Here is a 14,575-nt window from a genome sequence, read left to right on the forward strand (position 1 = left end):
TTTAACTGACCACAGAAAGGTCAAACTTGAGAAACGTGAAGTCATAAACTATTTAAAGAATGTCCCTGAGTGAAATCTGCTTTCATCATCACACGCTGGCGGCTCTGTTTTCAGTCTCAGTTCTGGCTTCCTTTAGTTCACTGCTATCAGCCAATGACAAAGAGCAGAATTGCCTCCTACATCACTATTATGTTGTTATCTTTTTGTCAGTGAGACCGGGCGAACGCAGTACAAGGTCATGTAATCACGCAATTTGATCGTGCAAATGATAAATTATATGTAGGACTTGGCTGCGATTCGTGCTTTTTAGCTTCTGAAGGTCTACCAGTTTCTTTCAAAATATATTAAAAACGTTATCTCCTCTTGAAACTTAAGAAAGCCAGAGTCGCTGCCAAAGCAGAGCTAATATATATTTTTCCTCCGGAAACGTGTTTATTTTAGAAAATGTCACAGGTGAAAATGAGCCGCTCTCCACTACAGTGCATTTTCATTAGGCGCTCTAATATCATAATTATGGGTTATGTGTAGGGTTTATTTGGACAGCCATTAGCACTAATACAATAATAGTCCTCATAAGAGTGGAATGTGCAGGAAGTAATGAAGGATGGGCCGACAGCAGCTGTGGTTGGCTGGGGTCAGCGGTGCTGGAAGACTAAGCCCCAGTGCTGTGGGTGTGTATGGAACCATTCCTGCGCCGGTCCAGCACAGAGGCCACTCACCTCTCCAGTCTTTGTTTGGCCGGCCGGCCACAGTATAGGCCCGCCATTGTAAGCCCCCGGACCCTGGACGCTTTACCGCTGTTTTCTTTGGGAAGCAGGAAATTGGATGACTGGCTACCTGCTACAACAACATCCTGCACTTGAGAAGCCGCCTTTTCACCCATACCCACCTATTATTTCCCTCTCTGAGCGCTAGTTTTACGCCAGTGGTCAGCCTCCAGACTTCTGGTGCGCCAGGCCCCACGTGGCCTCGTCCCAATTCCACTCAGGGCCAGGATCAATTTTTGCGTGCGTGCAGATGCTTCCGTCAAAAACTAGATCCCAGGCCAAGTCTGGACTCGGAGCCAAAGCGTCAAACGTAAATTGCTCGTATAAGAAATAATTGAGAGCTCAGGTAGAGCAAGGGCCCTCAGGCAGGTAAACATTATGCACGCACACACACACACACACACACACACACACAGCTGGGCAATCATAAAACTATGTAGATGAATACAGTAATATGTTATGATAGGAAAGTATTTATAAGGCTTTATGACACCTGTATAAGTCCTTCATGACTTTGACCTACAAAAATATATGACACTGTGTGTGATATAACATGGACATGGCAATAATAATCATAATAAATAAATATATATACATATATATCCAGCTGACAGATTAAGCTTTAATAGAAGATGATGCTATTAGAATAAGTATAAATATGTTTGTCTCTAATAGTAATTCTATTTTTATATCTCTAAATTTATCATGTAGCTTTAGAAACCCTGCATATGCATGTATATATACACACTCAAAATGTTATATTTTACCCTGCAAAGAATCATCCCTGGAGAATATTAATATCAGGGCTGTACTGGCTGTCCACTGTTTGTCAGGAATGATGGAAGACTTACAAATCCAAGTCACTCTTCCAACCATAGTCTTGGCTGAACGATCCATGAGAATAGAAAATATATCATTTCAAATGTCATCTTCATCACAAGAATTATGATGCCACACGTCATAACGTCTCAGGAGAGCTTTAAATAATTTTACCTTTCTGCTGCTTCATGCTTCTCAAATAATATACATTTGTAGAGGCAAACTTAGACAGCCCCGTCATGCCAAGCAGACTCCAGCCTGTGCAAAATATGTCAGAACATAGACAGTCTAACTGAAAACCAAGAAGCTGTTTTTCAGCTCGTAATTCATCCTTTATGTTTTAAAAAACACCATGATACCGTTTCTATTTTATTACAAGGATTTATTCATCAGTTTGCAACATCTGTGTTTCATCAAATGAAATCAATATAAAAAAGAAGATATCAAATATTGAAAAAAAAAAAGTTATAATAGAAAAAAATATATTCTAAAATTGACTCCAAAGCACAACCTTGGGTAAAAACAAAGACATGTGACTGAGTCTCTGAAGGCGAGTCTTGAGCCGGCCTTTTCTTGTTGTTGTTGTTGAGCTACAACAGGTGGTTTTGATCATGTATTGAAGCCACCACTGTGGTGTGAAGTCAGTCCAGCAACCGACCTACATAACTGCATCATCACTGGAGGTCAACGCTATTCAATCAGGGCTTTTTTTTTAAAACGGTTTGTGAGAGGGTGATGTTAACACACGGAATTTATTTAAGAATGTGCCCAAACGAGTGGCCATGCTAGAACTGGCCATTAAAAATGTTTTTAAAATCAGCTGTTTGAATGTTTAGATATATTCATTACTCAGAAATGTATAATTAATCACTCATTTCTTATTTAGTGTTAGTTACTCCTCAGTAAGTGATTAAGTACATAGTATTTACATTTGAGTTCTCTGCTAACTGATATTTTACATTTCTCACTTTATAATGTGTTTCAAAAGTTTAATATGCCGTTGCATATGTTTCAGTGAAGGAAAGTGACTTTAGAACTATATTCCATACAACACAGTACAGTAAAATAATAAAAAAATAATGATATGTCTGTAGTTCATGGGGCCCACATTCCTCCTACTTTATATATGGTAAAAATAAATCAGTCAGATTTCTAACGTATAACCAGTATTATATTTACATTATACTTTCTGCTTTTATAAAAAAGATAAAGCATCCTTAAACAGCAAACCTTTGATTTAAAATAATGTTGTTTGGCTATGACAGGGAATTCAGAGCAGTGCATTTGGCATTTTTCAAATTCATTGACATTTCTATTTTATTAAATTATATTACATTCATTTTACAGTAATTCTTATGTAAATATAAATTTAAAAATATGAATATTCACCCTATTTTGTTTGTGTTTTTATTTTTGTGTGAGTAAAAACACTTGAGTTAATAATAGTTAAGCTATAAACCAATGACTGGCTCCGCTAGCAGTTTGCAGAGAATTCAGTTTGTAATGTATTTGTACATAATCAGCTTTGAGTAGTAACTAAGCTTAATGGAAATTAAATGAATACATATAAGTAATGAGTAATAAATACATTTTTAATATCTGATTTCTGAACCCTCTAGCACAGTGTTATTGAATATATTAAAATATGTTTGGAGAACCTGATTTTTGCTGCTTGTATTTTTGTTTTTGTAGCTTCTCTTCATGGCAGGTATCCCAGCAGGCCCGTGGTGTCTGTGTGATTATCTCTGTACAGGGAGGTGGAGGTCAGGGTCAGTTACTCAGAGCTGGGTGAGGCTGCAGAGTCCAGCTCATCTGCTTCCAGGTCATGGGGGGATGCAGGCTGACCACCTTTCACCCTCTTCCATTTCATGCGTCTGTTTTGAAACCACACCTTCACCTGTGGAAAACATTTACCATCAGAACCTCAGTGATAACGAAATACTAACTAAATTATAGGGGCTGTTACACTTTAAACTATATATATTTATTTAGATATTTTTCTTGAGACTTTTGAGTTTACTACAGTGTATTTGGGTAATTACAGTGAAAACATTTATTTGAATCCATTTTCATACCAATTTTTAATTTGCCAACTTTCAACATCAGGAAAAAATGATTATATTTTTCAAATAAGCACAACATATTTAACAGACAGTTACGCAGAACCCTCAGTAACGAAACCTAATGAGGTTGTGTAGTGGGTGTAACAATGCTGTTTAATCCCCTGTCTGGATAAACACAGCACACAACACAAATATGAGTCCCTGGGCAAGACTCCTAACGCTCTACCTTTGTGTCATTATTAGAATTGTAAGAGCTACTGCTAAATGATGTAAATATAAATGACATATACACAATACCTCCTGGTAAATTAATGCAATTAATGGCTGAAGTGACTGGAATTGAAATAAAACTCTAATCGTTGCACACCATACAGTATCATAGTTGAGAAGAGGACATTGAAGTGTGCATGGAATTGGTTATGTAAAATCCAGTGTAAGTTCAGCTCACAGTCTTATCTATTCTGATACAGCAGGGGAATTTGTGCTGGGCAGTCAGTGAACTTGTGATATAATTGTTCTGATGGCTAAACTCAGAGGAGCATGAATCTGTGACCCTTGTGCATCCCTCTGAGCATTCCCTATGGAAGTACAGGAGCGTAAACCATCTGTTCCCACACTATTTTTAAGTGTATGCCTTTTTCTCGATCTGTCTGCCACTCATTTGAGAGCAAGGCGCGGCATTCGGCCAAAAAACGACGGATGCGTCGGAAAAAGTGGAGAAGTAGTTGCAGTGGGATTTAGGAGGAAACCAAAGCAGTTTTGCGATTTAGAATGATGTGTATGTGTGCCTGAACGTGTGTGTGTGTATGTGTCTCTCTGTGTGTGCGTGTGTGTTTATGTGTGTTGTGGGGGGCCTGGGAAAGCCATCTAGGAGAGACAAAGTGTATTCCATTAATAAAAGGGCAATAGCATTGTACTGCAGGTGTACTGTAGGCTACATTACACATACATAAGCCTATGACAACTGACCTGTACCAACAGAAACATAAAGGCGTACTCCAACTGTGACAGCTGATGTAAATGCTGCCTTGGTCAATTTGACTGGCATAAGCCACTTTAGATATACAGCACTGTGCAAAAGTTTTAGACACATGCCAAAAAAAAAATGTTGGAAAGTAAAGATGATTTAATTGTTTATTACTTTAAAGGAAAAGACAACAACATGCAGTAAACATTAATAAACTAAAGAAAGTCAATATTATATGTGACAATAATTTGCCTTTATTGTCCCTAAAATATTAGTCCTAGGTACAGTTTGCACAGTTTTATAAAGAAATTAGACTGTGGTTTTACTGAGTGTCTTTGAGAATCTACCAGAGTTCTTTTAATAAGTTGAATTGTCACACTCCTTTTTTCATTTTTTTTTTCATGAACGTAACATCTTTTTTTAATAAGTTGCTTTCTTTACAGACATACAATTATTTTTCTCTTTTGTAACATTATTATTATTATTATTGATAAAGTAAATCTTTGTTTGTTTTTGTACTGACTCAATAATACAGAATTCATAAAATAAATATCTATAACAGAATTTGTACTAAAAAAAATAGAGTTTTTCACAGTACTGTATGTTCAGGTTTATGCATGGCTTATGTTGGTGTCATGTAGACTCTTGCATGAGCACATACAGTTCAGCAGCATTCCTATTTTAGTTCAGATTTTCCTGATTTAACTTGATCTTCAATTAAAAACAAGTGTGGATCACTAAAAAATGAACTAGATTTGTAGTCAGTGTCATGTGCTCCAGTGTTATCCTGCACTTAATGCACAATGATTGATGTAGGATTGTGGTATTTGGCTGTTATTGCCATTTTGACACAAGATAAATAGGTAAAAGGGAGAGTTTATAGGCTTCTTTACACCTACATAAGCTTTTCATGTCTACTGACTTAGATTTACATAAATATTTATACATGCTTGTATTCCACTTTGCACAATTTGTCAAAAACACTAGCTATAAAGTTGTTATAACATTGTTATGTCATCTAATTTTACAAAATGTCACAACACTGTCCAAAGCAAACAAAAATCTCCAGTCTATTTCAGCCTAACATCAAACAGAAGCCTATTGGAATAAGCTGTTATATAGTTTATGTTTACACTCGTGGTCATTACAAGCTTAAACACTGTGGCATTGAACACTGCCCAAACCAATGGAAAGAAGCAAATCAAATATATCAAATCCCAATATATAATTCTGCTGACTTCCTCAGCTAGCCTGGGTACACCCACATTTGAGACTACTACGATGTGTGATGTAGAATCTCTAAAATCCATGTTTGCAGACTTGTTGGTGCTGGAGTGTTGTACCTGTCTCTCAGTGAGGTCCAGGTTGACGGCTATCTCATAGCGACGCAGACGGGTCAAGTAGTTGTGATGCGTAAACTCCGCCTCCAGCTCCCTCAGCTGCTCCTTAGTGAAGGCTGTCCGCTCCTTTCTAGCCTTACAGTTGGAATCTGCCTTAAAACCAGACTCCTGGATATCTGAAAAACACAGGTAAATGGAAAAATTTAGAGAGTCTATACTTAAGTGATAACAATATATTAATTACATAGTAATACTGATTAATACATGTAATTGTGGTATAATAAGCATTTAGAGAATTAATAATTGACTTTCATGCTGGCAGTGATCAGCCTTAAAGTCCTGTATGTAATATAAGCCATAAGATAAAGGGGTTTAAATCCACTCACTGGAGTTTCAGTGATAGACAAAGCCTTTAGTTTCTTTGCTAAACCCTTAGCAATAATAAGTTTAACAAATATTGATATATTAAAAATTCCTTTTACACTTGTGTTAACTTAATGATGCCTCAGTTCCTCAAACCCGATATTGCATAACAACTAAGGTTTCTTCAGGAGAGGTGTGGAAATGTTAAAAAATAAAAAAGGGACCATCATCAAAATCCCCAATTATTTTATTAATGTTATTATTGTTTAATTTAATATGATTGTTTCCAACTCTTTCAAATGCAACACTATGTGACTGGTTTGTCGCATGTTCTATAAAAAATGTTCCATCCCTCTTTATGACAGGGTTACTGGCCACTGTGACCCCCACAGGCCACACACTTTCCTGAGCGTCAGGAAGATCAGAGGGTTTCAGGACGGAGTTATAGTGTTGGGGAGTAAAGGGGAGGGGGGCGTCCCAAACAGACCACAGAGGAGTTGCGTTAGGAAGGAATGCACCGGAACCCTGTTAAATCTGCTATCAAAAGAACAAAGACTTGGATGGACAGCACTTAAGAGGCAGTGTGTGTGAGAGTTTGTGTGTGGAGGGGTTTTCATGCCCTACTTGTCCTTTGCCACTGTAACTCAGTGCAACTCAGTCCCGTTGCATTGGAGCCCAAACCGAAAAGAAGCCGGCGGCTCTGTCTTTTGTCAAGCTGTCTGTAAAATACTTAATACTGTGTGTAAGGACATGGCAGCTTGAGCTTTTTCCATTACAAACGAGGAGGCCGGCCTAGATTGTTTTCACCCGTCCAAAACCTTATGAACTCAATTAACTTCTGAATCATATATCAGCTCCAGTAGCAGCACCAAGAAGTGACGCAATGCTTACGAAATGTCCATAATTTGTCAAAGTGTAAATTCGTCTTTGGCATTTGCCAGATCCACAGGGCCAGACTGAAAGGGTCTGCAGTCATGTGGCCAGATGTGAGTGGGGAAAGGTTTTGGTTTTGTGAGCTGTAGATGAAAATGTAACACTTCCTATGAATCTTGCATTTGACTTTGGCATTTTACATATTCCGAGAAAAAGGTATGAGGTTGCACCCATCATGTCTCAACTATAATTTGACGAATATTCTTTTCACTCAAATTACTATTTTATTTGAAGTTACAGTGTATTGCAAACAGAAACTGAAATCTACAATTTCATATATATATATATATGTTATATCGACACTCTCTTTATGACATCATTTGAACTCAATGTCCTTCACAGTGTGTGAAAATGTGATGATGATACCAATAGATACCACCGACCAATAGAAATGCTCTAAAATTTACTTGGAAAAATAAAATTTACATTGACTTCCATTAACAGTTTTTTTTTAAGTTTTGTAGATACATGTTTTTCTTTGCACCCCACAGATGTATGGCTTTATAATTAAATTCAGAACAGTTTTTAAGAGTGTGTCACTTCATAAAACCGGGTTCCATTATTCACATGATAATACCAGAAGGATACTGTGTGATAACACTCTTGGTCAAAAACCTTGAATCTCGAAAGGGGAAGAAACCATGGTTTGTTCCAAATCATTTTGGAATTTTTGTTTGTCCATTCCTCATTATCACTAAATTATTACACAATGAAAAGGATTCCTTCCATTATTCAAAAATGAGAAAAATTAGAGATACAAGGTTTTATTCTGTCAGTAATTATTTACAATGTCCTGTTATAATGTGCTATGAAGTCTAACAATAAACTAATATACCCTATATATTAATATGAACACAATAACAACTTATAAAAGCTTTATAAAGCATTATGTATGCATACATTAATGAAGCAGGATGGACACAGGATTCATAGACTAACTTGGAATGCTTTCTAGCACATGGCAACATGTGGCCGAGTGCCTTTTTATCATCATTATAATCCCATTCAGTTAAAGCCAGTGCTGTGAATGGTTCAGAGCAGCAGGTTGTGGAGAAACACCTGGCTCAGTGTGGCGTATCCAGCAAACACTCGCCAATAAACGTCCCAGAAAAAGCCTATAAAGTTTAAGGAGGCAGCTCTGACCTCAGCAGGGAGCCTGCAGGACAAACAGCATTTGGTGTGCGATTCAGGGGCGCCAAATCTGTTGGTCCAAATGATGTCAATATAAGTCTGTTGTTAAGGACTCGTTGATTGTCATTTGAGAGAAACTCAAACTCAAAAGCACAGCTCTTTCGACTTGTTTTGTTGAATGTCTGCAAAAGCAGCCGTTGCAGGTTTGTCTGACATGTCAAATAAATCAGTGTTCCACTTAGACTAAAAGCAGATTAATAATAAAAAGGTACTATTAGAACGGCTTCAAAGACACAAGTGACATAAGTTAATGCGTATGTATTAGTTCTTTTTTAAGAAAAAAACTTCTTAACCTTCGATTGCAGTCAATGTTAAGTAATTTTGCAGCATTTCTATTGGCCCATTCATGATGAACTTTCACACAGTTTGAAGGACAGCTGCCGTGTTCAAGTGATGTAGTAAACCAATATCTACAAAAGTGGAGATACGTGTTTTTAATTGGAGAGTGACAGAGTTTAGACAAAATATTCAGATTCACTGGACTGAATATAAAATCAAGTTGATATATTTTAGTGTTTAAACACTGCAGTCCCATCAGCATTGTGAAGAAATCTTTACGTTTCTTCATCTTAATAACAAGACACCCCAAAAGCCTTGTTTACATGTCAACCGTTCAGAAATACAACTGGAAAATATGGAAATATATGTGAAATTCCATATTTATTCATTCCAAATCTTTCCTGCTTTTTTCCGTTCAAACCCTAAAATCACCTGCACTCTAATCTGCCATTAGACTATAGACGTTTGCCAGGTTGGATGAGGATGAGCTCATAGCTTTTGACAGGGAATTAGCTTTTGGCAGCACATATCATCTCTGTTAACAATTATGGACAATCAGCAAGTGTCTTGTTGTCACATGAGGTGAAAGCCCAGTGAAATCATAATAAACAGAGCTGGGAGTTATTATCTTGTCAGCAACTACCACTTTACACAGTCTCACGATATTTTCATTTTATTGATATTTCATCAAATATCCACTGTGTTGATATACATTATGTATTCAGCATATTTCACTTCTCACAGAGAATAAATTTGGGATTATTTTTCCCTCCAGTTGTTTCTTGAGAGTGTGTTCGCTGAGGATTCTGTTACCTCTTAACGACAGGAAAATGTCAGTGGGGAAGAATGCAGGAGTGGAATCGGAGGGAAGTTATATCATGGACGTGGTCTGGCATGTTTCTACTGCAAGTGAAGGAGGGTTAGGTTAAGGTAACTGAGAGAGAAAGCATATATTTTTTCTCCACATTAAGTCATAAGGCCTGGGGGTATAGCGGTGAGAAGAGAGGGCCTCAAGTCTAATCATTTCTTCAAGCCAATCACAATTGTCTGAGAGAGAGAGAGAGAGAGAGAGAGAGAGAGAGAGAGAGAGAGAGAGAGAGAGACCAAGTGAATATTATCTTGACTTTTTGGGCCATGAATTACAAAACCGCTCAAATGCTTTTGGGGAAATATATTTATCTTTGCGAGAAGTTTCCTTTATTCCAGCGAAGCTGGCCTGTCTCACTTTCCACCCAAAGCCGAAAGCTGAAATTAATGCCTGCTCCAGATGTGCCACAAACATTGAGCTTCTCTTTCCCTCTGCTCACAATAGCATGACATTTTTTACTCAAGAAAGCCATCATTTCCAAAGCTATTACATAGATCTAATCATTTCTGGAGGTTGTTAAATGTATAGTCATGTATAAGCTCACTGAAATGTAGACTCCTATAGAACTAAACACTGCATGGATATTGGTCTGTGGGTTTTGATTCAGTTTCCATATGATGGTAGATTAGTGCCAGACCTCTCGACTGAAAACGTTTCACCAGGAAGGGTTTTCTATGGACTGGTTTTATGTGAATGCAAATGGAGTGATTTAGAGTTGTATTTAAGTAATTTTAGAGTGTCCTCACTGGAGGATTAGTGTCAGTGGCATGACATCAGTCTTTGTCAAAGGTGAACTGACTCACTGTCTGAGTTCTATAACCTTATACTCATCTGATCCATCTGCTGTTGTCTATTGAATGCCGGCAGTCTATTTAGTCATAGCTGAGCGCTATTATTTTTAGCTTAGCACAGTAACTGGTACAAAAGTTCACTGGCAGGCAGTATGCGAGAAATCAAGCCGAGGTTCTCAAATGACAAAAGCACAATATGGATGATATGAAAACAATTGAAAGCCCAGGGTAACCGAACATCATCTAAGTGCCTAAGGGCTTTTAACAATGGAAGGAAACAACTGCAGAATAATAATATTTGCAAGATTAATGTGTTATGGATCATCCACAATGTGCACACCTGCCTTTGCCATGCAAATACACTTCACTTCCCAGAATTTCAGAGTACAATGCTTTATTTGTGGTTGTTTGATTACAGTGCTTCATTTTTGTTTACATCTGGTAGCTGCAACCTTTGGCCATTGTTAAATCTGACTGTAATTTGTTGTTTGTAATTGAAAATAGCTCATTTCTAATGTAGAATGCCCCAAAGCTGCTACAGAGAGTTAGGAATATATATATATAAATATATATATATATATATATATATATATATATATATATATATATATATATATAGAGAGAGAGAGAGAGAGAGAGAGATAAGTAGGTAGGTCCTGGAGGACATTACCATGATTAATTGTAAAAAAGTAGTCATATTATACTTGTGTCCTTGGTGCTCTTGTTACATTGTAATTACACATGAATTAATTAGTCATTATTATAAATAGCCTATTAACTAATATAATTAAAGCAGTATATACAGTGCTGATATTAGAGTGAAGAACTAGAGTAACTAAAAAATGTTTTCTTATTCATACATTTCTATTCAAGTTTTCATTTTGTGTTGACAGCACTGGCCCATTGAATCACTGACACACCTGAAATGATACACATTACTCCCCCACACCACCTGACAACTCCCCACACCCCAACACAGGACTCACCTGTGAGTTCTCTTTTCCTCTTGCAGCTCTTTTTTTCCGTCTCGCCTGCGGCCATGCGCTGAGGGGAGTATTCTCCGTCCATCGCGGCCGTCACTGTCCCAGGCAGTCTGTCCACTCCTGCACTGTCCATATCTGGTCCTCCTCCTACTGCCGCCTGGCACGGCTCCTGGCTCCTGGGCCTGGGCTCACAGGGGCTGAACTGCCACTCTGTCCTCTGGTAGGTATTAGAGTGGGGATCCGGATACAGGCGGTCCTCACGCGGGTATGTGTGTGGTGCTGGCACCAGGCACGAACCTGAAAAGTCTGTGTAGGACAAGAAGTCAGGCTTCTGGTGCAGGGAGAAAGGGGCCTGCTGATAGGGCCCAGGTCCAGACGTTCCAACCGGGTGAGGGCCCCTCACACAACCCCACAGAGAGCTGCTGGGGTGGGAACTGCGCATGCAGCTGCTGGCCGGCTGATCCATTCTGAACGAAATGAAGGCTGAAAGAGAGGCGCCTGCACTCACCCACACTCACACTTGAAGCGAACGTCCCTCAGAGATGCAGCTGGCGCTGGTCAGCGTTGGAAAGGTCCCTCTAGCATGTGGTTTTCCACACACACATCATCATTGTCCAGGCTAACTCGCAACACTGTATTCCTAAGCTTCAGAATCTAGCTGTTTGTCTTAGGACGAAGACGTGTGAAGTCACACACCTTCCAGGAATGGTGTCTCACACACTCTCTCTGAAAATGTGTGTGTGTGTGTGTATGTGTGTATGCGTGTGTGTGCGTGTGTGTATGATGTAGTAGTGCTCCACGCTCTCACACCCTCTCATTCAACATTTAAGGTTTAGCCCACTCTATCCACTCCCAGCTCCACAGGCTGCTTTCACAGTTTCTGCAGCAGTTCCTGTCAAGTGATCCCTCCTCCCTTTTAAACTCTTAGGTGGGAAAGAGTGGCAAGTTTATGGAGTGTAACATGAGCCTGTGGAGGAGGAGTCCAGCAGGCCACATGTTGGTACCCTCCAACCCAGCCCCTGCCTCATCTACTATTAATCATGGGGGGAATTTTATATGCACATCTAATGGGATTTCCAGGCGTGGGTTTTTAAAGGAACATTGTCGGTTAAATATAAAAAGAACACCCACATGGGGAAGAGGGCCAGTTCTTTCCTTTAGGTTCTGTCTCCCAGAACCCCACTTTCATTCTTTCATCATTTCATGTTCTTGTGAATTAAACTCACCATATACCACAGACCCAGGTTTAGCCCACAGTGGGTAGAGTGCAATAACCCAGAGTAGAGGAACCCATGGTAAATTATGTGATGTTTCATTATTATTATTTTTATTAGAGATTGAGAACAAAGTACTGAATATTCACTATAACTCTTTGCATTTGCATTAGACTGTACTCACCAAACTCTTCCAGATCAACCCAGCAATCTTCTTGCTTATTATCCTATTATTCTTCATTAGTTACATTGTAATAATATAGTACATAGTACATAGTACTTACAAATATTATAAACATAATATAAAGAAGCCGGTTTGCCTCTGAACAAATTTGAGCACTGCTTATATTTCTATATAAGATTAAATGCAGAAGTATCAAATATAAAGGTATAGCCCACATTTCACTTCTTGAGGCATCAGTTCATGTTAAGGGTAAGATTTCACACTCATCCAAATTCCTGAGATATTGGCTTCTTTGTGGAACAACTTTCTAGAGTTTTTATAACTCATGGTTATCTCAGTTGCTGTACAAGTGAAAACGATGGTTCTACAAGGGGTCTTTATTAAAGGTAATGATTCTATATAGAACCCTGAATGCATGAAAAACATTTTGCATGATGAAAGGGTTCTTTGCATCATGAATGTGCTCTTCAGATTGATGGAGAATGTGCTATGGATGGTTCTATATATCACCTTTTAGATAAGGGTTCTATATGGCTTCATATTGTAACAAACTTGACATCGTAATAATACAAGATCACTTTTCGGTGCCATATGAACCCTTATATATATGTATATAGAACCATCTATAGCAGATTCTCCATCAGTCTGAAGAACCCCTTCATGATGCAAAGAGCAATCATGCAAAAGGTTCCTCAGGTGCTCAGGGTTTTATATAATGAACTCCTGTAGAACCATCATTTTTAAAATGTTGGGTTTTTAACTGCAGTGCATTGTGAAAATAAAATGGCGGCCTTTTGACTATGGTGTATTTTCCCACAAATTTTGCAGCTTAGTATTTTAACTAAATTATATTAAAAATAGATTTTTTTAAATATTTATTTATTTTTTATGGAAATTTCCCCTTTTATTGTCAAGGATTTAATTAGAATTTTTATTAATCTGATTTTTTAAAATCCAAAAACAACATGCATTTCACTACTGAATTTCACTACTGTCCAAAGACTTTTTTCCCCTTCATTTTATTTTCCATATTTTTTAAACATTTGTACTTTATATATTTACATATCACTGTAAATATTTCACAATATTTTTTATGAACTTGCATTAAAATGTAAGAATAATGTTGCCTTCTACAGTACAGTTACATTATTACTTTTCCATTTAGACGCTGGTGTTTTGTGGATATCAGTATTAGCCGCTGATAATATCATACATACACAATGCTTCTGGATGTGGTCAGACTGTTGTTTCTGCAATTACTCGGGACAGCTCACTCGAGTTCTTTGACTACTGCTCTCTTACTGCATGGAACAGTCCAAGTTATTGAGTGTTTATGCTGGCTGCTTGCAGATGTGCTGTTGTGGGTCTGCTCTGTCATTTGAACACATTTGAGGTTGGAATCCAGCTCAGGTCCTTGGGGCTGTGCTGAGAGTGATGTAAAGCATATGTTTGTATTAGTATTTGTAAATAACTGTGGTTGCTGGTCCTGCTTGGTCCTCACATTGTTTCCTGGCCTCTCCTCTCCTCTCCTTTGGCAGGCCAAGCATGAAGGGGCTGAGGTCAGCCTGAAATCCTTTCCCTTTAACCAGCGAATAGCTGAGCCATGAAGCATCCCCCTCTTTACTGGCAATCTGGACCCTGCCACGACCACAGGGGGCTGGGGTTACACAGCATTTGTGGTTAGAGCAGGCCATCTGTGTGAGAGCTGTATATTTGTGTGTGTGTGTGTTTGGGGGCGGGAGTGGGGGGGGGGGGGTGGTGGGGGGTTGGGGGGGGGGGGCTCTTTAAATAATTATAATTTAATCATTGGCAA

At 38.4% G+C, this 14,575-nt stretch overlaps 1 protein-coding gene across 1 annotated transcript; it reads right to left on the minus strand.

The window, feature by feature from the left end:
- Positions 1–3,282: 3,282 nt before the first annotated feature.
- Positions 3,283–11,996, minus strand: meox1 (mesenchyme homeobox 1). The gene is made up of 3 exons (XM_066666715.1): positions 11,368–11,996; positions 5,960–6,132; positions 3,283–3,483 (listed from the first exon to the last, which is right to left on the minus strand). Exons 1-3 carry the CDS (start codon positions 11,828–11,830, stop codon positions 3,361–3,363), a joined length of 759 nt encoding a protein of 252 aa, XP_066522812.1. The 5' UTR covers positions 11,831–11,996; the 3' UTR covers positions 3,283–3,360.
- Between the last annotated feature and the right edge of the window lie 2,579 nt (positions 11,997–14,575).

This window comes from Hoplias malabaricus, chromosome 3 (genome assembly GCF_029633855.1).
Source record: "Hoplias malabaricus isolate fHopMal1 chromosome 3, fHopMal1.hap1, whole genome shotgun sequence".
NCBI lineage: Eukaryota > Metazoa > Chordata > Actinopteri > Characiformes > Erythrinidae > Hoplias > Hoplias malabaricus.

Bases quoted from the DNA above. Each gene is read 5' to 3' on its own strand.
- meox1 (XM_066666715.1), bottom strand. From the start codon at position 11,830: ATGGATCAGCCGGCCAGCAGCTGCATGCGCAGTTCCCACCCCAGCAGC. The intron at 6,133-11,367 runs GTGAGTCCTGTG...TGTGTTTTTCAG, and splicing joins GAGGAAAAGAGAACTCACAG to ATATCCAGGAGTCTGGTTTT. The intron at 3,484-5,959 runs GTACAACACTCC...TGTTTTCCACAG, and splicing joins TGGACCTCACTGAGAGACAG to GTGAAGGTGTGGTTTCAAAA.